The sequence below is a fragment of the Suillus paluster genome (assembly GCF_016628075.1).
Source record: "Suillus paluster strain FC165 chromosome Unknown EDB91scaffold_8, whole genome shotgun sequence".
Classification (NCBI taxonomy): Eukaryota; Fungi; Basidiomycota; class Agaricomycetes; order Boletales; family Suillaceae; genus Suillus; species Suillus paluster.
The window spans coordinates 71199-93071 of record NW_024537568.1 but is presented as its reverse complement, the minus strand read 5'-3'; the positions used below and the strand labels follow the sequence as shown (position 1 = coordinate 93071).

Genomic DNA, 21873 nt, shown 5'->3' with positions numbered 1-21873 from the left:
ATGGAGCGGAGGATGGATGGAGCGGAGGTGATCGGAAAGTGGAGCGGATATTGATATTAGAGCAGTCGGATCAGGTATATGACAGAAGCAGAGCGGAACGGAGGGGATGGATGCAAGAGTGCAGGGTTTAGTTCCAATGCATGGGAAGTTGGATGAGCGGAGGGTTGGAGGGTTGGAGGATCAGGGGATTGAAGGATTGGAGGATTGGAGGATCGGGGGATTGAAGGATTGGAGGATTGGAGGATTGGAGGATTGGAGGATTGGAGGATTGGAGGGTGGCTGACCTAGGGAGTCAATCCCCTAGGCTGGCTAACAGGAGTTGACTAGGATCAGGCCCAAGTCAAAGAACAGAAGAGCAGGGCTTAGAAAAGGTAATATTCAGACTAAGTATCTACAGACAAATGTACATATGTTTATATACTCTAAGTGATGAGCATAGCATAGCAGAAGGCTATGTGCTGAGTGTACAGGAATACAATAGGATGACTGAGACATATGAGAATAAGGCTCGGGGAACAGTATGTACGCGACAGATCAGAATCGCTAGGGTATAGGGATTACCGGTGATCCAAAAAGCGAAACTATGATACTAAACGGGGATAGGACCAGTTGAGTGGTTCCTAGTCTAGGAGTGGACTGGTGAGGCGGTCGGACAGACTAATAGTTGGGTGGGACAAGACAAGCAGAACCGAGCAGGTCGGAAAAGCGGAGGGAGTAGGAGTGGAACCCCAGATAGGGTCAGATGGAAGGGGTATGGTGTCGGAGGACATAGGGGTAGTGTCAGAAGAGTGGAATGGGGTCGGGCGGAGGTAGTGGGGCTAATCCTGCTGAGATGCACTTCATGCATTGTCGGAGAAGGAGGAATGGAGCAGATGGGGAAACAGGGGGTTAGACTAGCAGTAGGGATGCTTATAGGTGGTACTGGGGGTACTTGGATCTGGTATATGACACATGGTTTTCCTCACTGCAATATTCATCCTTTTATAACACCTGATGTGTTACATCAACTCTATCAAGGTGTATTCAAACACATGGTAGAATGGCTTGAGAGTCTCTTGAATGAAGAAGAACTGGATGCCTGTATCAGATCTCTTCCCCTGTGTTATGGTCTATGTCACTTCAAGAATGGATGGTCCTCCTTGGGTCAGATTGGAAGAAAGGACTGCAAACATATGGCACACATTTTGCTGGGCTATATGATAGGCAAAGTTCCTAGAGATGTGATCATCAGCTATAGGTCATTACTTGACTTTATCTATCTGGCTCAATATCCTTCACATGACAATGATTCACTGGCATATATGGAAAAGGCCCTCAAGGATTTTCACCGTCACAAAAATATTCTCTTCAATCTTGGAGTTAGAGAACATCTGGACATCCCAAAAATCCACTCCCTTCTTCATTATGTCGACTCTATCACATGGTTTGGCACAACTGACAACTACAACACAGAAATGATGGAGCATTTTCACATCAACTTTTGTAAAGAGGGATGGTACACATCAAATCACCGCAATGAGATGCCTCAGATGATATCCTGGCTAAGTAGAAGGGAAAAGGTGATTTCTTTTTGAAATATATTGATGTTCTTTACTTAAAATCTATATCATAGGCATCTTCATTCAAGACCTATCTCAAAATGACGCTGGAAAATGAGGATGAAGAATTCTCTTACTCTAGATTCAAAGATCAAAGCATTCTCATCGCAAAATATCCAGCCAGAAAGAACCAGGACATTCAAGAAATTATGGAGAGACATACCTGCCCTGGCTTTCAATGCAATCTGACCTATTTCATCAATTCCTTCAATAATAACAATATTGCAGGTGGATGACTTAGAAATGCTTCCCTTCCATTCAGCTCTTTGGATGTCTATCATGGTTTCAGATTCAGTCTGAATGATTTAGGCAATGAAGTTGATTTGGACCTAGGGAATGTGTTAAGACCGTGCTCAGGGGTAAAGTGGATCCTGAGGGGCTTGGCTTCAGCTCGTACGCTGCGCCCCTTACCCGAGTACATGCCCCTAATTTCGGAATGTAGTCCAATACAAGTTCTATGAGTTCCGACAGGATGTCAGAATGGGGGTCCTCCAAAGGAGGACCGTCAGACTACTAGGTGAGCACGGGAAAGTCGGGCAGGGGTTGATCTGCCCAACAGGAAAGAGGCGGGGGTCTACTGCAGTCGGAACCAACAGTAGAAGCGGAACGGAGAGGACTTGCTTGGACAAAGTCCGAAGTGGAGCGGAACCCAAGGGGACGGATACACAAAGTGCTGGGGTGGGTTCCGATATGTGGGAAGTCGGATGAGCAGAGGAGCAGAGGAATGTAGGAATGGGGGAACAGAGGAATGATGGAACGATGGAATGGGGGAATGATGGAATGGGGGAATGGAGGAACGACAGAACGGAGGAACAACGGAATGGAGGAACAACGGGACAGCAGAACAGCAGAACCAGCAGAACCAGTGGGACGGAGGAACGGGGGAACAGGGAAGCGGGGAAGCAGAGGATCGGAGGACAGCTGACCTAGGGAGTCAATCCCCTAGGCTGGGAAACAGGAATTTAACTTGGGATAAGCTTTAAGTCAAAGGGCAGAAGAGCAGGGCTTAGGAAAGGTAATATTCAGACTGAGTATCTACAGACAGATGTACATATGTTTATATACTCTAAGTAATTAGCATAGCATAGCAGGAGGCTATGTGCTGAGTGTACAGGATCACAAGAGGATGACTGAGACATATGAGAATAAGGCTCGGAGAAAAGTATGTACATGTCGGATCAGAAATCGCTAGGGTATAGGGATTACCAGTGATCCAAAAAGTGGAACTATGATACTAAACAGGGATAGGACCAGTTGAGTGGTTCTTAGTCTAGGAGTGGACCGGTGAGGCGGTCAGATGGACTAATAGTTGGGTGGGGGAATATGAGCGGAACTGAAGGACCCGCACAGGTCGGAAAAGCGGAGGGAGTAGGGATAGGATCAGGCGGACCGATAGGGTGGAGGAGCGGAACTCCAGATAGGGTTGGATAGAAGGGGTATGGGGTCAGAGGACATAGGGGTAGTGTCGGAAAAGTGGAACAGGGTCGGGTGGAGGTAGCAGGGCTAATCCTGCTGAGATGTACTTTGTGCATTGTCAGGGAAGGAGGAATGGAGTGGACGGGGAAGCAGGGGGTTGGACCGGGGGTGGGGATGTTCACAGGTGGTTTTTGGAGGTGCTCGGATCCGGTATATGACAGAATGAGGAGATAGATAGTGTCAAGGCTAAACCCAAGAGCTTAGGAAGCCCAGCCAGATTTGATACAGTTGTAGTTATGATCAGCGAGGACTGTGAATCTACTGGATTACAAGGTAAGTGATATAGTTTTGTTCTTGAATACTTGAGAATGACTCTATCATTTTAGGTGCTAGAATTGGACATTTAAAAGTAATTTTCAGATTACCCACCAAGCTCTATGGTTCCTGGACAGCACCATCTACCTGGCCTTCAGAGCCATTGGCATATGTAGAACGGTTTGCCAAACTGAAAACAGCTCCTGAGCCTCATCATGGCATGTATCTTGTTACTAATTCTGCACCATTGGCTGATGGTCATTCACCTGGAGCCATTATAAAGCTTTCTTCTATACATCAGAGTTGTCATTTGATACCAGACTTTTCTAATGGTGTTCTTGCTGAATGGACTGCTGATACAGTATTAGATAAATGCAAAAGGTTTTATTTAAATAAATTTTCTAGCAAGTATTCTTATCAGACAATCTGGTAGAGATTTTTTTTCTAGTTTACTTTGATACATCATACATTGATATAATACTCTATATTTCATATAGTGTCTAAAGCAATATTATATCATACAGAGAAGCACTATTAATATATATGACCTTATTATGACCTAAGATAGCTATATAATATATAGTCAAATGACTATTACCTAAATAACTATAGTGTTTTTCCTGATGGCTGGCTTGGGCTCATGGCCTAGGCTCAGAATCTTGTGAGCCTAAGCCCCTCAAGGCCGAGCCTAAGCCGGGCTGGAACATCACTAGCACTGGTGATCACAGATGAGCGGGAGTGTGGAGAGAGCTGTAAGACAAATATAATCCTATGGGGTATGTTAGCTCATTGTACCAGGTAATGAAAATGGGGCTTACATCTCCATCAACAAATCAGTGGTGTACTAGACAACCCTGGACAGTACTAGACAGAGCCACAGAGCCCACAGCAAGGGTTCTCTCTGTACAGCTCTGTACAAATTGCATAGATAGCCTGTACAGAATTGTGCAGATCTGTACCAAGTATATGAGAGCTTGTACAGAATGGCACAGAAGTGCTACTGAGGCCAAATAGATGAGGTACAGAGTACCACAGCAACATGGAAGCTAAACAGATAATGTACAACAGACTCAAATTCAATAACAGAGCGCCAATCAAATCATGATTATGTTGTAGTCAATACATGTACATAAATGAATGTGTCTAATCAAGATTCGATTTGAGACCCCAATTATGGTGCCAGCCAGTATGACTGCAAGTCAGAACACTGAACAGTGTCAATTAAATCAGTATATTTATCAATAAAATCACATACCCTGCAGAACACGCCCACTTCTAATGAACCACTTCATATTTCTTTGAGTGATAATGGTCACCGCTCACTGTCCTGTAGAGTTCAATGACATCCTCATAGATAGGTTGATACAAGTCAACAGCAAATTTTGTCAGCAGATAGACCCCAGTCTTGTACTCATCAATGGCTGCAGCAAGCTAGTGGAAGTGAGTGCTGAATAAGAAGGTGAGGGGATTGACACCTACCATGGCACCCTCAGGAACAGCCTCAGCAAATACATTTGGGAAGACCTTTGCAAGTGCATTGTCACCCTTATAGAAAATGGTATTGCACAACTCACCAAGTGTGTCATAGGTGAGGTTGTTGATCCTCCCCTAGTGAGAATATTTAGCACCTTTAATTGCATCTCTCATCAAACCACCTGTTTGTTGACACCATTCTGCAAGAAATAGCCTCCATCCAATAACTCCATGACTCGTTGACTGACATAGTCTTCAAACTCATCATCATCGTCAATGTCTGATGGTAGGATGTCAAACTTGGTGGCAGTAATGGACCGTGCAGCTTTTTTCATCTTGGACCACACTGTAGCATGGTCATCCCATAACTAAAAATAAAAAATTAGTATCCACTATGAGAGACTCTGCATACATACAATAATTGCCATGTCATGTTTATATCTATCCCAGTAGCTGTTACAGTAACATGAGTGTTACACGTCATTTCATTCTTTGGACTCATCGAGACCTGGACCATGGTTATGATTATTCTATTTCCATCTCTCTTTTGATTCCGTTGTTCTGAAACATGAGAAGCTCTCGCTTCTTCCCCTAGATCATAGAAGCCACAGCTTCTATCACACCATATGCCCTTCCCCTTGTTTCGGTTCTCTCATTGATGGGGATTCCCCATGCCCTTTGCCCTTACCGTTCAACCGGTACTTCTTACCTATTTAAACTTATGACTCACACAACCCTCTACCCTTACCATCGGCTCGGTATTGCCACCGCATACCTTGTACCCTTACCGTTCCACCGGTATATCATCATTACATATATATATATCTCGCTGTATCATAGATAGATTCTCTAACTTGAATCTACTCGGTTCTCATCTGATCTTGTCGTTGGGTCTGAACTTCTCTTACCTAAGAGAACTCCCTCTGTACAATGAACCATCTTCTCTTGAGACGATTCTCTTGAGATTGAACTCCGGCTCTTGGATCGTATCCTCGAGAAACTCCAAACCGACTCTATGCAAGTAAGGGTCTCAACCCTTACTCAAGACTTAGCGCAGGCAAGCTCCTTGCTGGGCTAGCGCCGAAGGCCACGCTTCGAAACGCCCCTTGCGGGTTTAGCGCCGCCGGATCTCATCCAAGAGGTTACACATAACAGTAGCTGTCATCGATGTCAATATCATCCACTGTAAAATTGTCAAGTGCTTCTGTGAGATATTCAATACCTGTCTTCTCAATAAAAGTCTTGTGGTTTGAAGTGGCACCATCCATGACCAACCCTAGTCATGACTTCTTCTTTGAGGCCTCCAGGACGTCTTTCAAAGAGTAGGGACAAAACCCGATGGTTTGAGACACTACTTTGTTGGCTGAATGTGACCTCTTGGGTGAGTCTACAACCTTGTCCTCTTTGTTGGCAGATGATTCATCCACCGCCTGCTGATGTAGATTCTTGAGTCTACCTGGGTTGGGTGGACAAGGATGACGGTTCTTTGCATGATGGTCCTCAAGGATGTCATGTATGGAACTGGCATTATTAGGGCTGCTTTCCACCAGCTGATCCCAGCTCCTAGCATAGTGGTTCCCTCTACCTGGGTTGTTAGCTGCTTCATGGCACCTTGGAGGAAATAGAATGTCGCTATCTGTGACGACTCTTCGACAATAATGTCTCAAGCCATCAGACCAGAATTCAAACACACAACAAAAAGAGGATAGGGGAGAAGAGTCAAACAGAAAGGTGAGCGATGGACATCAAGTAGATTCCTATGGAAGGTACAAGAGGTTAAGACTAGAGAACTACTAACTACCAACTAGGGTTTACATACTTATGAGAATGGTGCACAGACCAAGACAAGAAAGGTAACTAACTAAATAGGAAAGTGAGAGAAGTATCAGGTCTCAGGGTTCGAGGCAAAGGGTATTTTATGATAGAAGAAGGAACATATAGATAGCAGTGGAAGATCTGAATCGTAATGGAAGAGAAGTGATGAAGATTAGATAGAAGATCTATCTCAGATAGAGATCCAAGATCCAACAGAAGGAAGATCAATTGTGTTCTTGATTGGTGATGCTGTTGGCAATGTGAAGGGAGAAATGAGGGTGTAGGACACAGGTGACTTCATGACAGGGTGACATTGTGAAGTGTGATATATGTGATGGGTGTGAAGAGGTGAAAGGGTCATGTGACTTGGGTGCTTAGACTTAGGCACTACATTGAGATAGAAAAAATGGTTTGTTTGGGGAACTCGTGACACTATCCATTGATGGAACAGAGCGAGCATGGGAGTTGTCGGCATGTCGGGGACAAGATAGGATGTCACCATCATTTGCAGGCTGAGATTGAGAGACAGGATGCACACATATATTTTTTGTCACATGGGGAGGGGGTAGGATAGCACTATTCTGTTTCTTCATGCAGGGAGGGGGTCTTGTGGTGTGATGATGCTACTCATGCTACATATACACGGACCTGCCGTGACCTTCAGAGCGAGGATAATCAGTATCACCCTTTTCTTGATGAAGGTGACTACAAGGTAGCTTGGTGGGCAATCGAGCAAGGGCCAAATCAAAACGCCCTCATAGATTTTTTGTCCATTGACGAGGTAAGCACACTGCAGTTGCATTGATGTTAGATTCTTACATCCCTGCTAGGTGAACAGTAAACTTGGACTATCCTACATTGTGAAACTTGTACCCAAGTTCGGCATTCACTGGGTCAAGGTCCATCTTCGCGGTTTGAATGTCCGGGTGACCTGTGACCTTACCCAAATAGATTCACCTGCGGATCGGACGTGGTGCTTTGCCGCTCGCAACACCGTTTGCAACCATTTGACATGCTGCTTCGTGATTCAAGCAACTTGCTTCAGTCTGTCGTGGATTCGCCTCGCATAGCGCTGAATGGTAACGAGTGGAATTGGAGACTCCGTGGTCTTAAAGCCTGCCAGGTGAGTCTACCAGTATGATCTGTTTGCAACCATTTGACATGCTGCTTCGTGATTCAAGCAATTTGCTTCAGTCTGTCGTGGATTCGCCTCACATAGCGCTGAATGGTAACGAGTGGAATTGGAGACTCTGTGGTCTTAAAGCCTGCCAGGTGAGTCTACCAGTATGATCTGTTTTCAAGTGCCCATCATGCCATCACAAACTGATATGTTTATTGCTTCAGAGTGGCTCTCATGTGGTCGTGTTTTTGACCAGAGCAAACTGCCGCCTTCTGTTCGACGTGAGATCACACGGTTACTCAGGATCCCAACTTCAATGCAACCAACCATCCCATCTCGAACTCTGCCTGTCGCGCAGCTACTCGACATCAATATTTGTGCATCGCTGGACTGTGATCTTAGCCCAGACACCATCATTTTCTCAACAAACCCCCCTCTCCTCAGCCTTCCCAACGATTTCACGGCATGGTCAATTCTCCTGCTCCATTGCGTCACTCAGCTCCTCGATCAGTTCGGTCAGGCTTGGTTTAATGGTCACACTTCAGTCATCCATCCACTTTCCCCAATATTTCACCTTCCATTCTGGGTTCTTTCATACTGGAGGGACATCTCATGTGCCCTGGAGGCTCGTCTCACCTGGATATTGGCCCATGATTGGGTTCTTCAGAGGCTTGAGGATGAAGAGGACACAGGCCGTGGTGCTTCCAAGTCAGTAGTTGTAGATGAGGTTCTAGATTCGCTTGAGCGTTTTCCATGGGATGTTGACTTGAAGGGGTTTGGTGCTCAGACCAGTCTTCGCACACCAGAGCTTCTCCCTCTACTTGCTGACATGATGGTCAATGGTCGTGTACTTGATGCTCTTATTGCCGCTATCAATGATCGTGTGGATGAACACAATGATACTGCTGTCGAGACACTTGATTTTTCAAATATATTGTTCCTGGGTGACATGCGGTGGTCAAAGTATCATTTCGACAAAGCCTTTACTCGGCTGCATTACCTCGGAGACTCGCTTCACGATGGCACCATACAGCACGTCATTTTCCCTGTCAATGTTGCCAATGTCCATTGGGCCATCGTTAGCATGGATGCTAGCACACGGATGATCTTGTACGGCGACTCACTTGGATGGTCCATGCCTAGTTCATATGTTGATGCTATCCACCGCTGGTTGAAAAACCACGGTTTCGCACCATTCGGCAAAGGATCCTTGTCTCATGGGGAGCAGACAGACTCCTTTTCATGTGCAATCGCGGCTCTCAATACCATCAAGTACGCTGTCTTCAGACACCACCCGCTGTTTACCGATGACTCAAAATATTGTCTTCGCATGGAGGAGTTTTTGATGTTGACAAAGAGCCACTTCGAGGTTCGTTTTTACTGTGTTTTTATGACTCGAAAAACTCATTTCCTCATAACAGTCTGAGGAATTACTTTCTGAGTCTTTGGAGAGCTCTTTCGCAGATGACACTAGCGATTTCGGCGTTGAATTTTCATCATGTCCTCCATCATATCCCAGTCCGGTACCAGCAACAAGCCCCTCCCCTCCGCCAACAACATCTAGCTCGGAATGTGTTTCCTTGAATCTTAGGGTTTGCAAAGAGGAAAAATCTGTTGGTTTGTTCAAGTACTTTCCAACTATGACACGCGAGGAGCATCTCAAATCAGCATGGACTCCTTTCTCTTGGGAGCTAGAGAGTCGTGAGCAGGATGCCCATAGGGTTCGTGTTGAAGGAGTAGAAAGAGATATACGCCGACGTAAGGGAAATAGGGAGCGGAAACAAATCCAATGTGCCCATGAAAAGGCTATGAAGAAGGCCACTACAAATCACGCATCCGACATCGCTCCTGCCCTCCCAATGACAGATCTTGCTGAGGTGTCTCGCCCATATCGCGATGCATATGCAGCTGCACCCGGACCCTCACAATACATTGCATTACAGATCAGACGCTCGATCGAAGACTACCTAACCACATCCCCCCTCCATCATGTCCAAATTGCATGGATCCCAGGACATCACAACATCATCGGCAACGAACGTGCCGACGAGCTTGCAAAAGAAGCCACTGGACGTAACGACTCGTACCACTCGACCTATGCAAATGCGCGCCGAAGAAACAAGGAAGGGATCTTGCAGAAATGGACAGAGAGTTGGAATAGAGACGTGGCAGCACAGACTGGACGCTTCGCTCTCGCAAATCGACTCCCACCAACGCTCAAACCCCGCCAACATTTCACTCACACTCCTCGAGAAGTATACGGCCGTCTTATACAATGCCGCACAGGACACGGATTCATGGGAGAATACTACGCTGCATTCGTTCCAACCGAACCCACCCTCTGCCCATGTGGAGAACCACGTCAAACACGAGAACATATCATACGTGACTGCCCACTATTTGCGCGACAACGCATCCATCTGCGTGAGGTATCACACAACATCATACTCAACGAAATTTTGGGTACGGAGAAGGGCATAAAGGCACTAGCGAAGTTTATTCAAGAATCCAGCGCATTCAAGAAGGTCGCACTGGAACGAGAAGGAGACTGGGAAGAAAGGAGAGGGACAGAAGCCTGAGTAAGGGCAAAGAAGGAAGTGACGAGGGAAGGAGGAGACGAGGAGAGATCAGAAGGAGGAGGAAGGAGAGAAAGTGTATCATATTATACTAAGCCTGGACACCAAACGAGCCCACACGCACACCAAAACTCATCAAACGCGGACCGCTTGGCTATTCGTACTATACCTACATCCCTCACCCTGTTACAACACTCCCCAGCACAGCCCTAACAGGGCACCGCGTCTTAACAGCTCACTTTGTTTGTTGCGGTATATAAATATAGAATTTCTCTCTCTCTCTCGCCCATATCGCGAGATTCGAAGAGATGCGAGGGCGCATAAACCTAGTGTTCAACCTGGATGCAAAAGGAAGCATGAGGACACTGTTGCAGTTTGTGTCAACTGGCAACACCCCTTGTTATGGGTTACTATTGCTGAAGCTGCTGTTCAAGTGGGGATTGGCATGTCTCCCATAGAGATTGTGCGCGATCTTCAGCAGAGGGACTTAGCACGATTCCGGACATTGACTCCGCAGGTAGTTGGAACATGGATTGACCACTCTGGTGACAAAGCTGTTTGGAGCGCAGCAACTCTTGCTCGTGTTCAGTGACGCAGCCTGCCCATGTACCAAAACACACGGAAACACATTCTATCCTCCTATCCCAACGTGGTCAAATTGATCATCGATGACCTTCAGTCTCTCCATCTAGTTGGTGTTGTGTTGGACACTCTCCGCTGCCGTGGTATTATCCTTGCACGCCTGCAACACTCCGTTCCTGATATTTTCGAGCATGTCACCAAGGACGGTTCTCGCTTCCGCTGCACGGAGAGTTGGGTGAAGGAGTTTCTCACTGAGCATCTCAATTGGAGCTTCCGCAGGGCAACACGTGCAGCACAAAAAACACCACCAAATGTTGATCAACTTCTCCTTGATCAGTTCCTCCGTTTAACGCTCACAATTCGTGACTGTGCAATCTTCGATGCTGCATTCATCGTCAATATCGACCAGACGAATATTGTCTATCAGCCAGCAAACACCTCAACTTTTGAAACAATTGGCTCGAAGCAAGTCTCCGTGATCGGGCAGGAAGAAAAACGAGCATTCACTGTCGTCAACAGAATATCTGCCGGAGGTCATGCCCTCCCCTTGCAACTGATCTACGAGGGGAAAACTTCACGCTCTATTCCTTCAAAGTCTACTCCGCAATACAAGGAAGCGATGGAACTCAAGTTCAAAATCTCGTACTCAAGTACACACACTTACTGGTCAACATTTCCCCTCATGTGCGAGTATGTTAACGACATTCTGGTGCCTTACTGGGAGGAGCAGAAAGTGTTACTCAATGCACCGGCTGACCAGGAGTGTATTTTGCACCTCGACATGTGGAGTGTGCACAGATCAATTCAATTTCGCACGTGGATGGATATGACCTACCCTTGGATCAAATACCGCTTTGTCCCTGGGGGCTGCACTGGTGTTGGTCAGCCATGTGACGTCAGTATTCAACAACCATTCAAACTTGCAGTCAAACAGACACAGCATGCTGATATAGTCAACGAGTCTCTTGTTCGACTTGCCCAAGACAGGTCTGCATCACTCATCCGACTCGACACAACAATTGGCACCCTTCGTGATCGGTCATTGCGGTGGGTAATAAATGGATATCACGCTATAAACAAGCCCGAGCTTGTAAAGCAGGTTTGTTTCTCATTTTCTCGCACTGTTGAATCTTGATGCACGGAGCTAAATCATGTTTTCAAGGCATTTTTCATGTGTAAGGCCGGGGAGAACTTCAATCTCTCATTCGCGAGCCTCGCAAGTCGAGAGGCATTGCAATATTTACGTGATGTTCAGAAGAATGATCCAGCTGGATGGACGAGGATTGCTACCGCTCAGTACAAGACTGTCAGCATCAACCAGCCAACAGACTCCGAGTCAGAGGACGAGGCCACTGATACTATTGGAGTTGAATCCCCCTTTGACGATGCTAGCGAGCATGACCTTGATGCCAGTGACGTGCCAATGGATGCACTTCTTGACCATATGGCTTCCGGGGGTGAACGTGTCCGTTCTGACTGCCGTATCGATGCAGATGGCGGACTTCTGTGTTCAAACCACTCCGAAGTCTATGATGTGGGTGACATTACTGCCAAAGATGTGGAGAGTGGCTCGAACAGTGTTCCGAAGGTTGATTACGGGCGTGGAAAGCGTAGACGCATCGCAAATTCGATGTATGGTGATTTCTGGTCCCATTAGCGCACAGCCTATGTTTTTTTCCGTATGTCACAAATTAGCTTCGTCCCACCAAAAATTCGTGTGACAGTCACACTAAATAGATTCGATTCGTTAAGGGCTGTGACCTGTGACGAACCTAGTGTCGTATCACCTGGGTTTCCCAATAAGTAAGCCTTATAAGGCTGGACGATCACGTGTCTCGCCCAGCCTTATTTGGCTCAACAGTGTATTTTCCCCAACACCAGCATTAAATAATGCCCCAAATAATGTCCGGAATTGTTCTCTAAGGCTTGTGGCTGCGCGAGCCAAAACGGGTAAGCGATGCTTTGTTCCCACACTGCGGACAACATTCCGCACGTTGCCGGAACCTTCGTGCTCGCTGTTGCCCACAGCGAGCTCAACTACCACAGTATTTTACCACATTTCTTTGTATTTTTTTACTGTACTATGCAATGATACATTTAATAACATTAGTGTCGCATTTTTAAGCCCTAATGACTACAAACTAAGGGTATATACATGTATGAGGGCTGCAGAGGTATAATGGCTCCTCCACCTCACCTATTGGCCCTAGAGCGTTTCCCCCTGGTCGAAAATAATCCATTTTATGATTAGAACATGTCTATATAGTAAAAAATGCGAAATATAATTACCTGGAGGCTGGGGAGGGCGTTCTGAGGGGGTAAATGGGGGTAGGGGAGGGGAGGAGGGGGATTACATTGCCCTAGGCATCACAGAACCATCTATGGAGGTCCTATGAACATTCTGAATAGAGAGGGGAGTCAGTAGGAGGTCCTGGGGTTGCAAAAATGCGACCAAAGCAGGAGGTTGACTGCAGGTCATAGAAAAACCAAGGTAACTGCTCACCAATCAAGAGGACACATGAGCGGTGTTCAGAGAACATATTTAGACTCTATTTGAGTCATATGAGCCAGTACAAAGGGTGATAAAATTAGTATCAGAGACACAGTGTAAAAATGAACCAAAAACATGAAAAATTAAGAAGAGACTTACCAAGGGGTGCAGAGCGCAATGCTAGTGCATTGAATGGTGCATATAGCACCCCTAGTCCACTGAGACAAGTAGTACTTGTAAGGATGGGGAGGAGAACAGGTCAGAGACAGAATTGGTCCAAAAAGCGAACCATTGAGCTCACCAAGGCAAAGGAGATTCCCTGCATGTGTACCAGGGGGAAATAATATCAGAAAGCGATGGGATACACCCTGTAGTGTTATTATATCAAGGGGGAGGAGCCATTAACAAGTGTAGGGCGAGTTAGACAGAAAAAAGTTCAACAGGGGGTGAAATCCACTCACCTTGCCAATACAGAGGCCCTGGGGGTATATAGTGACCCAGAGAGGTCACAGAATGATAAAAGACACCTAGATGTATTAGTGTAGTAAGTTTCATGACATACCAAATAGATGTGGTTGAGTTATGGTCAAAATGGATGTTGAGGAAGTAAACTACTCAGTCACTACAGTTGCCTTATGTGTACCGAAGCGCAGCCATACACATAAACCACTCATTTTGACCATAACTCAACCACATCTCTCTGTTATGTCATGAAACTTACTAGGCTAACACATCTAGGTATATTTTACCATTCTATGGTCTCTCTGGGTCACTATATACCCCCAGGGCCTCTGTATTGGCAAGGTGAGTGGATTTCACCCCCTGTTGAACTTTTTTCTGTCTAACTCGCCCTACACTTGTTAATGGCTCCTCCCCCTTGATATAATAACACTACAGGGTGTATCCCATCGCTTTCTGACATTATTTCCCCCTGGTACACATGCAGGGAATCTCCTTTGCCTTGGTGAGCTCAATGGTTCGCTTTTTGGACCAATTCTGTCTCTGACCTGTTCTCCTCCCCATCCTTACAAGTACTACTTGTCTCAGTGGACTAGGGGTGCTATATGCACCATTCAATGCACTAGCATTGCGCTCTGCACCCCTTGGTAAGTCTCTTCTTAATTTTTCATGTTTTTGGTTCATTTTTACACTGTGTCTCTGATACTAATTTTATCACCCTTTGTACTGGCTCATATGACTCAAATAGAGTCTAAATATGTTCTCTGAACACCGCTCATGTGTCCTCTTGATTGGTGAGCAGTTACCTTGGTTTTTCTATGACCTGCAGTCAACCTCCTGCTTTGGTCGCATTTTTGCAACCCCAGGACCTCCTACTGACTCCCCTCTCTATTCAGAATGTTCATAGGACCTCCATAGATGGTTCTGTGATGCCTAGGGCAATGTAATCCCCCTCCTCCCCTCCCCTACCCCCATTTACCCCCTCAGAACGCCCTCCCCAGCCTCCAGGTAATTATATTTCGCATTTTTTACTATATAGACATGTTCTAATCATAAAATGGATTATTTTCGACCAGGGGGAAACGCTCTAGGGCCAATAGGTGAGGTGGAGGAGCCATTATACCTCTGCAGCCCTCATACATGTATATACCCTTAGTTTGTAGTCATTAGGGCTTAAAAATGCGACACTAATGTTATTAAATGTATCATTGCATAGTACAGTAAAAAAATACAAAGAAATGTGGTAAAATACTGTGGTAGTTGAGCTCGCTGTGGGCAACAGCGAGCACGAAGGTTCCGGCAACGTGCGGAATGTTGTCCGCAGTGTGGGAACAAAGCATCGCTTACCCGTTTTGGCTCGCGCAGCCACAAGCCTTAGAGAACAATTCCGGACATTATTTGGGGCATTATTTAATGCTGGTGTTGGGGAAAATACACTGTTGAGCCAAATAAGGCTGGGCGAGACACGTGATCGTCCAGCCTTATAAGGCTTACTTATTGGGAAACCCAGGTGTGTCGTATCTCTACAGTACAGAGATATCGATGTTGGTGATAGCTGACAACACATGAAGTTAGATGTTGTCTAGTTGTGCGATGAAATGGCGGATGTACTTACGAACCACCATATTTCCGCCAGGGTGGCGTGGCTGTTGAGTTGATGGTGCAGTGGCTGACTCTCGATGGACCACATCATCAGGATTAAGTTGTAGCATTTCTTGGAGCGAAGATAGAGGCATGCCAGCAGGGCCTCGTAATTGAGTTTGCGAGTGCTGACTTGGAGGACCATGAATGAATGGATGCGTCAGAAGCATATTGAACCAATAACCAGCACGGGGATAGCGATGTTCGAGGACCTCACGTTGGTCGTCGTTAATGAAAGGACTCTGGCTTGGAGAACTAGGGTTCGAGTCAGACATTGGAGATGATTGATGCAGCAACTCACCCCTCACTAGCAGGATTATATAGCACAGAGCAACCTGAGTACGTGCCCGGATGGATCAACATTGTCAGATGATCCAAAAACCATTGTTTTCGACGGAGACGAAGAGACGGCGATCTCGCTAGAATGCCAGGGTTGCAGAAACTAAGTGGAGCCCATTTGATGATGAGCAAAACTTACCTTTGACGACATTGCAGTGTCTTGCACGGCGAGGGCTTCGTTTGTTTGACAAGGTCACCTGCAGTTGGTAATAACCACAGTGCACCATGTGCGGCTGGTCGTAGGTCAGTGCGTGCGGTACGATTCCAGGGTCTCGCAACTGCCCCGCAGTGCCACACAAGCCCCACAAGTTCAAGTTACGTTAAAGATTCATAAAAGTAGCTAGCGTGTGCGCCTCTGTTTGGTGTCGCTCCAACAACAAACAAAAGCGGCTAAATGTGTTTTCCAGATTCTGGTCTATCGATATAAAAATAGCTGTAAAATATTATCTTACATCATTAGCATGCATTAAAAGGGTGTCGTGTGAAAAGTGTCCTTAAAATGGCTTGAATGGACTTCGGAGGCTCGCTAGAAATTTCCGACATCCCCACCCGTCACGACACGTTGCTGGGCACGTGAATTGCGGAAGTAGAGATTACGGGCTCACATCTCCGTATCTTTGTTGGAGAGACACCGGCCGGTTAGTTGCACAGATCGCGGTGCGCAGCTCTCGCTTTCGCTTGCCACATGAAACATGAAAATCTGCGCCGCCGTGCGCTGCGGTCAGCGTGACTTTAGACTCAGCGAGCAAACAAAATTTCCGATTGACTTGTTCTCCGATGCTACTCACGCTCTCCCACGGTGTTTAACGTTCGAGTTTGGCTGTACGCAAGCAATATTTTCTTCAACTCCACTGCAGCTGTGATCACCTTCTGCCATCGATATCGTTCCGGCCGACAGCGTTGTCCTGTATAATATGCAGAGTAGTTAATCTATTCAACATCATCCATTTCAAGTGCAATGGCCGTCACTCAAGACTCCTCCATACAATCAGTCAACGAGACCATTCTCCCTCGAAAATATCAAGAGGAGATATTTCAACGCGCTCAAGAATGTAATATAATCGCAGCACTCGATACTGGCAGTGGAAAGACTTTCATCAGCATCTTACTCATCAAATGGATCGTACTGCAAGAGAGCGCCCGCGGCAAAGTCATTGTGTTCCTGGTACCCAAAGTAGCGCTCGTTGAACAGCAGGCCAACTTCATCGCAGCACACACTCCTTTGCGAGTCAAGAAGTTCCATGGATCTCTCGATCTGGAGCTCACAGATCGTGCCAACTGGAGGACATCCTTCGAGAAATCCGACGTCGTAGTTATGACTGGTATGTACCTCCTTCATAGATTGCTTTCGATGATCGATCTAATGTTATCAGCGCAAATATTCTTGAACATCATCACCCATTCGCACTGGAGCATCGATAAGGTACTCAGTTATCTTCCTCTTCAAATTAACCTTTCTTACGCGTAGGATAGGTTTCTCTTCTCGTCTTTGATGAGTGCCATCACACCAGGAAAAATCACGCATACAACGGCATTATGCGTGAATATTTCCAAACACCATCGTTCCAGCGCCCAAAAGTGTTTGGCATGACTGCCTCTCCAATTTGGAATCCAAAAGATGCTCAGGGATCCCTCATGACCCTCGAGAAGAACCTTGATGCTATCGTCATCGCAGTTCGCGAGCATGTGTCTGAGCTCCTTCATAACTCCCCTCGTCCCCTTGAGGTATTCAACTCCCTAGTTCTGGAATACAAGACCTGACGAACAGTTCCACAGATCATCAAGGAGTACTACCCCCCACCTACCAACTACATCTACCTACATCCTAATCTATGGGACTGTGTCTCGTTGTTCCGCTCCCCCGACGTGGCTATTCCGTGGGAAAAGCTTCAGATGAAGTATCATGTCACCCGAAACAGCCTTGGTCCATATTGTGCCGACCTCTACCTATACCACGATATCAAAGCACGAATCTCGCAGATCATCAGTGACCTAGAAGCATCAATCAAGGACAGACCACAAATTAATTATGACGACGACACATACCCTAGCATGGACGTCGACGAACCCTCAGAGACCACTATCGTCATTCCTCCTGACCTTGAGCAAATCGACTTCATCCTCTGTGATTTTCGGCCTTTCTTCGAGGATGATTCTATTCCTCCTGCCGTGCCAATAACTGTACCACTCGCATGGTGCTCTCCCAAAGTCAAGGCACTTACGGAAGTGCTACTCGACCATTATACTCCGACTTTTCAGGGAATTGTATTTGTAGAGCAACGGCAGGTGGCGGCTTGTCTGGCAAAGATCCTTTCGCACATACCAGAGCTTCGAGGGAGTATTCGATGTGCGGAGCTTGTTGGGCATGGTGGCGGACATGGGCAGCGTGGTAAGCATGCAGCCACCGCCAATGTGAAGGGCATGGGTCTTGCACGTCAGCAGGATGTTGTGAAGTCCTTCCGTGATGGTACTTTGAACTTGCGTGCGTTCGCATCTCCATGGCTGTCGGCATGCTGATCTGAGGGTGTACGGTTACAGTTGTAGCAACGTCAGTCGCTGAGGAAGGTCTCGACTTTCCTGTAAGGATCTTTATCTATTGTCGTGCACCAACTCATCTTCTCTATCAGGCTTGCGACCTTGTCATCCGTTTCGACCCGCTGCATCATATGGTCGGGTACGTACAATCACGCGGTCGAGCACGCACCAAAACCTCCACGTTCGTTATTATGGTCCAGGAAGGTCATATGGCACACCTCAACCGTTACAAGATATTTGTTGATAGCGAACCGGAGCTCAAGCGTGTTTATCAGAGCCGAGAAAACCCTACTCGGCCACCCTCACCAACGCCTTCCGATTCGGAAGAAGGTGAAGTAGAGGAGGAGAATCCAGTCGATTTGGCCGCACGCGAGCGTTATATAGTCCCTTCTACGGGTGCTGTGCTCACATATGGTTCCGCCATCAGCCTATTGAACTATCTATGTTCCCTAATTCCCCATGACGCATTCACCCCTACCCCGCTCCCAAAGTACAGCGGTGACTACGCCACTGTACTTGAGCTGCCATCGAGCCTTCCCCTCCCGATCGATAAATTGGTCTTCCGTGGACCAATGCGGTGTTCCAAGCGGGAGGCCCGGCGCGCAGTAGCATTCATGGCTGTCAAGGAGCTTCACAAACTCGGGGTATTCGACGACTACTTACTTCCGTCAGCTGGCTCCAAGGGTAGGGGCCTAGAGGATGGTGACGGGAGGAAACTTATGGATGTGACTGATGTGCCCGACATCATAGACGTCCCGGTGCGGGATCCTTGGGCTCTGGGGCCGCGGCTGAGGATGCACGTCATTTCCATAGATGGCGTTGACGTTGCAGGACTCGTCACCGGCACGGAGTTACCGGTACTGGAGATCATGAGCGAAGGCTGCCGTGTCACATTGCGGTGCACCGACGAGCTCGTATTTGACGAGGACGAGGAATGGGAGAAGTTGGAGATGCTAAACGAGTATACCAAAATGGGCATCTGGTTCTGCATCACTGGCCGGCCCGTTACTCTCCCCATTACTTGTTTCCTCGTTCCACTGACTCCTCACAACTGTATCGACTTCGACGCTGTGGAGCGTGTTGTCACCGATCCTCTAGGAACTTACGATTGGTCATCTGTGACTGAAAACGACTATCACCGCACCCTGATCATGAACTGTAATCAGTTTGGACGAGCTATGGTTCTGCGCAATATACGACACGACTTGACCGCACTGTCTGTACCACCACCTGGCTCCCGTGAGTCTTCCTGCTCCACCTACGAAGAATTCTTCGTACAGAGATGGACCAGGAAGACCCGCGAAGCGGTCGTTCCGACCGACTGTCCTTTGGTTGAAGCCACTTACCTTCCGCGTCATCCTTCCGGTCTGTATCGACCAGCGCACCGCTTACAGGACGTTGACAAGTACAAGCGTCACATGGCACGACCGGGAGTGCTTGTACCCCAGGGGGCCTGTCGGCGCACGCATTTCTCGGAGAACGTGTACCAGGCATTCCTCTTCCTTCCACGGATATGCCGCCGCGCTACAGACCTGTACCGCGCTCAACAAGAACGCTTCGAATTAGGGCTACCTCCCATCAAGGACGAGCTTTTGATTGAAGCATCGACTTTGCCCACGACAAGTGCAACGTGGAATAACCAGCGTTTGGAAACGCTAGGAGACTCTGTTCTCAAGCTTGCCGCAACTGTTCATGTCATGAACAAGTACCCCCACCGACACGAGGGACAACTATCTCAGCTGCGCCAGAACAGTGTGTCGAATCGGACTCTGCTGGCAAGGGCATTAGAGATTGGTCTTGAGAAGTACCTCACTTCGGAGGGTCAGAGTCTCCATGTGTGGCGCCATACCGTTCCAGAAGATGATGACCGCATGCAACCTTTCACACCTGCGAAGCGGCATGCTCATCGAGCGTACCCTCGTAGAAGCTTACAGGACTGTATGGAGGCTACGTTAGGCGCTGCATTTCTGCATGGAGGGATGGATATGGCCCTCCATGCGGGAGACGCCCTGGGGATGTGCGTGGGTGGCACCATTCCATGGCCGCTGCGATATTCTCGTCCCCCAGAATCATCCCCGGCGCCACCCCTTTTCGCTGACCTTCAAACCAACCTCGGATACGAGTTTCACCGTGGCGATCTTTTGGTTGAAGCCGCGACCCACCCGTCTTTCGCAACCACTGCTGGATCTTCTTATCAGCGGTTAGAATTCTTGGGCGATGGTGAGCAGCACTCAATGCTTTGCTTCTGAGCCAGTGACTGATGATGTGTTAAGCTGTCATTGACCTTGTCGTCATGAGGTATCTGTTCAACAAGTTCCCAGAAGCCACTTCAGGTCAGCTGTCGGCTGCTCGTTCGCGAGCTGTGTGTGGGCCAACCCTTGCCTCCATTTCTGTGAGGCGGCTCGGCCTTCACAAGCATTTACTTATCAATAATGTGGAACTAAGCACTGCGATCGCGAGACACGTTCCCCTGCTCACATCTCTCTCCCCTGAGGACACCATCAGCAAGGGATGGAAATACGATCCGCCGAAAGCGCTGAGCGACGTGCTGGAAAGCATTGTTGGAGCAGTCTTGGTTGACACCCGTTTCGATTTTGAGAAAACGGCGGTCATAGTCGAAGCGGTGATCAGCGATGTGCTGGAAGCCCTGACAACGGATCTACCTCGAGACCCTGTGTCTGAGTTGATGGTCTGGGCAGCTGCTGCAGGATGCAGGCGGATATCCTTCCAGTGAGTACCTGGACGAATGTCTGTAGGGTTTTCCTGACGCATTCTTTTTCCAGGAAGACACAGAGTAATCCAGATCTCCGCCGAAACGATAGTGTGTCTGTGGTCGTGCATGACGTAGTTGTCGTCGGCCCTATTACAGCCACTAACCTGTCTTTGTCGAAAGGTCTTGCAGCGGAACGCGCACGCAATGTCTTGGCTGATCCGACGTTTGACAAGTGTCTCGAAAAGTTGTGCGATTGCGTGCGGGACTTGGCCCCTGTCGTCCCAGAAGCTGCAGAAGCTATCGTCGATGATGATACCACGGCTCCTTTGAGGCTCACTGATGAGACTGAGGAGGGTTTTGCTGCCATCGCCAAGCAGAAACTGCGCGACGGGGATGTTGGGTCTGCTCAGGATAATGATGGGTGTGATGACGATGTGGTGGATATGGATGTGGAGGAATGATTGACAAGGCATGTAGGCCACTTTTTTTTGTTATTTTTTGATGCCCGTCTCTGTTTTGGGGTGATGGTTGGTATACGGAGCCGAAGAGTGTTCCCAGCCTGTGCGGAAGGATTGGAGATGTGTTTCCGTCCAGGGTGGGCTGGTTCTGGGCATCCGTTGTACTATATACTGATTAGAAGAAACGCTTCTTTATGTTTTCTTACACGTGGCACTCTGTGTAGTTGGCCGTACAAGCTACATATGTATAATTTAAGACGAGCTGATTATCTCTTGGAAAATTATAGAGTACTGGGAGAGCAACCACTGGTAATGCATTATTTTCTGCGATCAAGATGATAT

At 47.5% G+C, this 21873-nt stretch overlaps 4 protein-coding genes across 4 annotated transcripts; 2 read left to right on the top strand and 2 right to left on the bottom strand.

Annotated features, from left to right (window-relative positions):
* Positions 1-4604: 4604 nt before the first annotated feature.
* EDB91DRAFT_1078985 (uncharacterized protein) lies at positions 4605-5230 on the bottom strand (the record flags this gene model as incomplete). The annotated part of the gene is made up of 4 exons (XM_041315069.1): positions 4605-4760; positions 4809-4937; positions 4985-5170; positions 5219-5230. The coding sequence occupies 4 exons, from the start codon at positions 5228-5230 to the stop codon at positions 4605-4607; spliced, it is 483 nt and encodes a 160-aa protein (XP_041180862.1).
* Positions 5231-6084: 854 nt separating this feature from the next.
* On the top strand, positions 6085-9301 carry EDB91DRAFT_1334338 (uncharacterized protein; the record flags this gene model as incomplete). The annotated part of the gene is made up of 10 exons (XM_041325444.1): positions 6085-6183; positions 6245-6394; positions 6471-6533; positions 6611-6655; positions 7282-7398; positions 7448-7590; positions 7650-7740; positions 7812-7889; positions 7994-9106; positions 9257-9301. 10 exons carry the CDS (start codon positions 6085-6087, stop codon positions 9299-9301), a joined length of 1944 nt encoding a protein of 647 aa, XP_041180861.1.
* A 3705-nt stretch (positions 9302-13006) lies between these two features.
* Positions 13007-13980, bottom strand: EDB91DRAFT_1111188 (uncharacterized protein). The gene is made up of 6 exons (XM_041317739.1): positions 13848-13980; positions 13688-13754; positions 13546-13619; positions 13399-13444; positions 13185-13296; positions 13007-13116 (listed from the first exon to the last, which is right to left on the bottom strand). The coding sequence occupies exons 1-4, from the start codon at positions 13939-13941 to the stop codon at positions 13425-13427; spliced, it is 255 nt and encodes an 84-aa protein (XP_041180860.1). The 5' UTR covers positions 13942-13980; the 3' UTR covers positions 13007-13116; positions 13185-13296; positions 13399-13424.
* A 2472-nt stretch (positions 13981-16452) lies between these two features.
* EDB91DRAFT_1111169 (uncharacterized protein) lies at positions 16453-21812 on the top strand. Its single transcript, XM_041317738.1, has 8 exons — positions 16453-17147; positions 17199-17248; positions 17299-17550; positions 17602-18307; positions 18364-18404; positions 18453-20580; positions 20634-21090; positions 21144-21812. Exons 1-8 carry the CDS (start codon positions 16784-16786, stop codon positions 21532-21534), a joined length of 4389 nt encoding a protein of 1462 aa, XP_041180859.1. The 5' UTR covers positions 16453-16783; the 3' UTR covers positions 21535-21812.
* Positions 21813-21873: the final 61 nt, after the last annotated feature.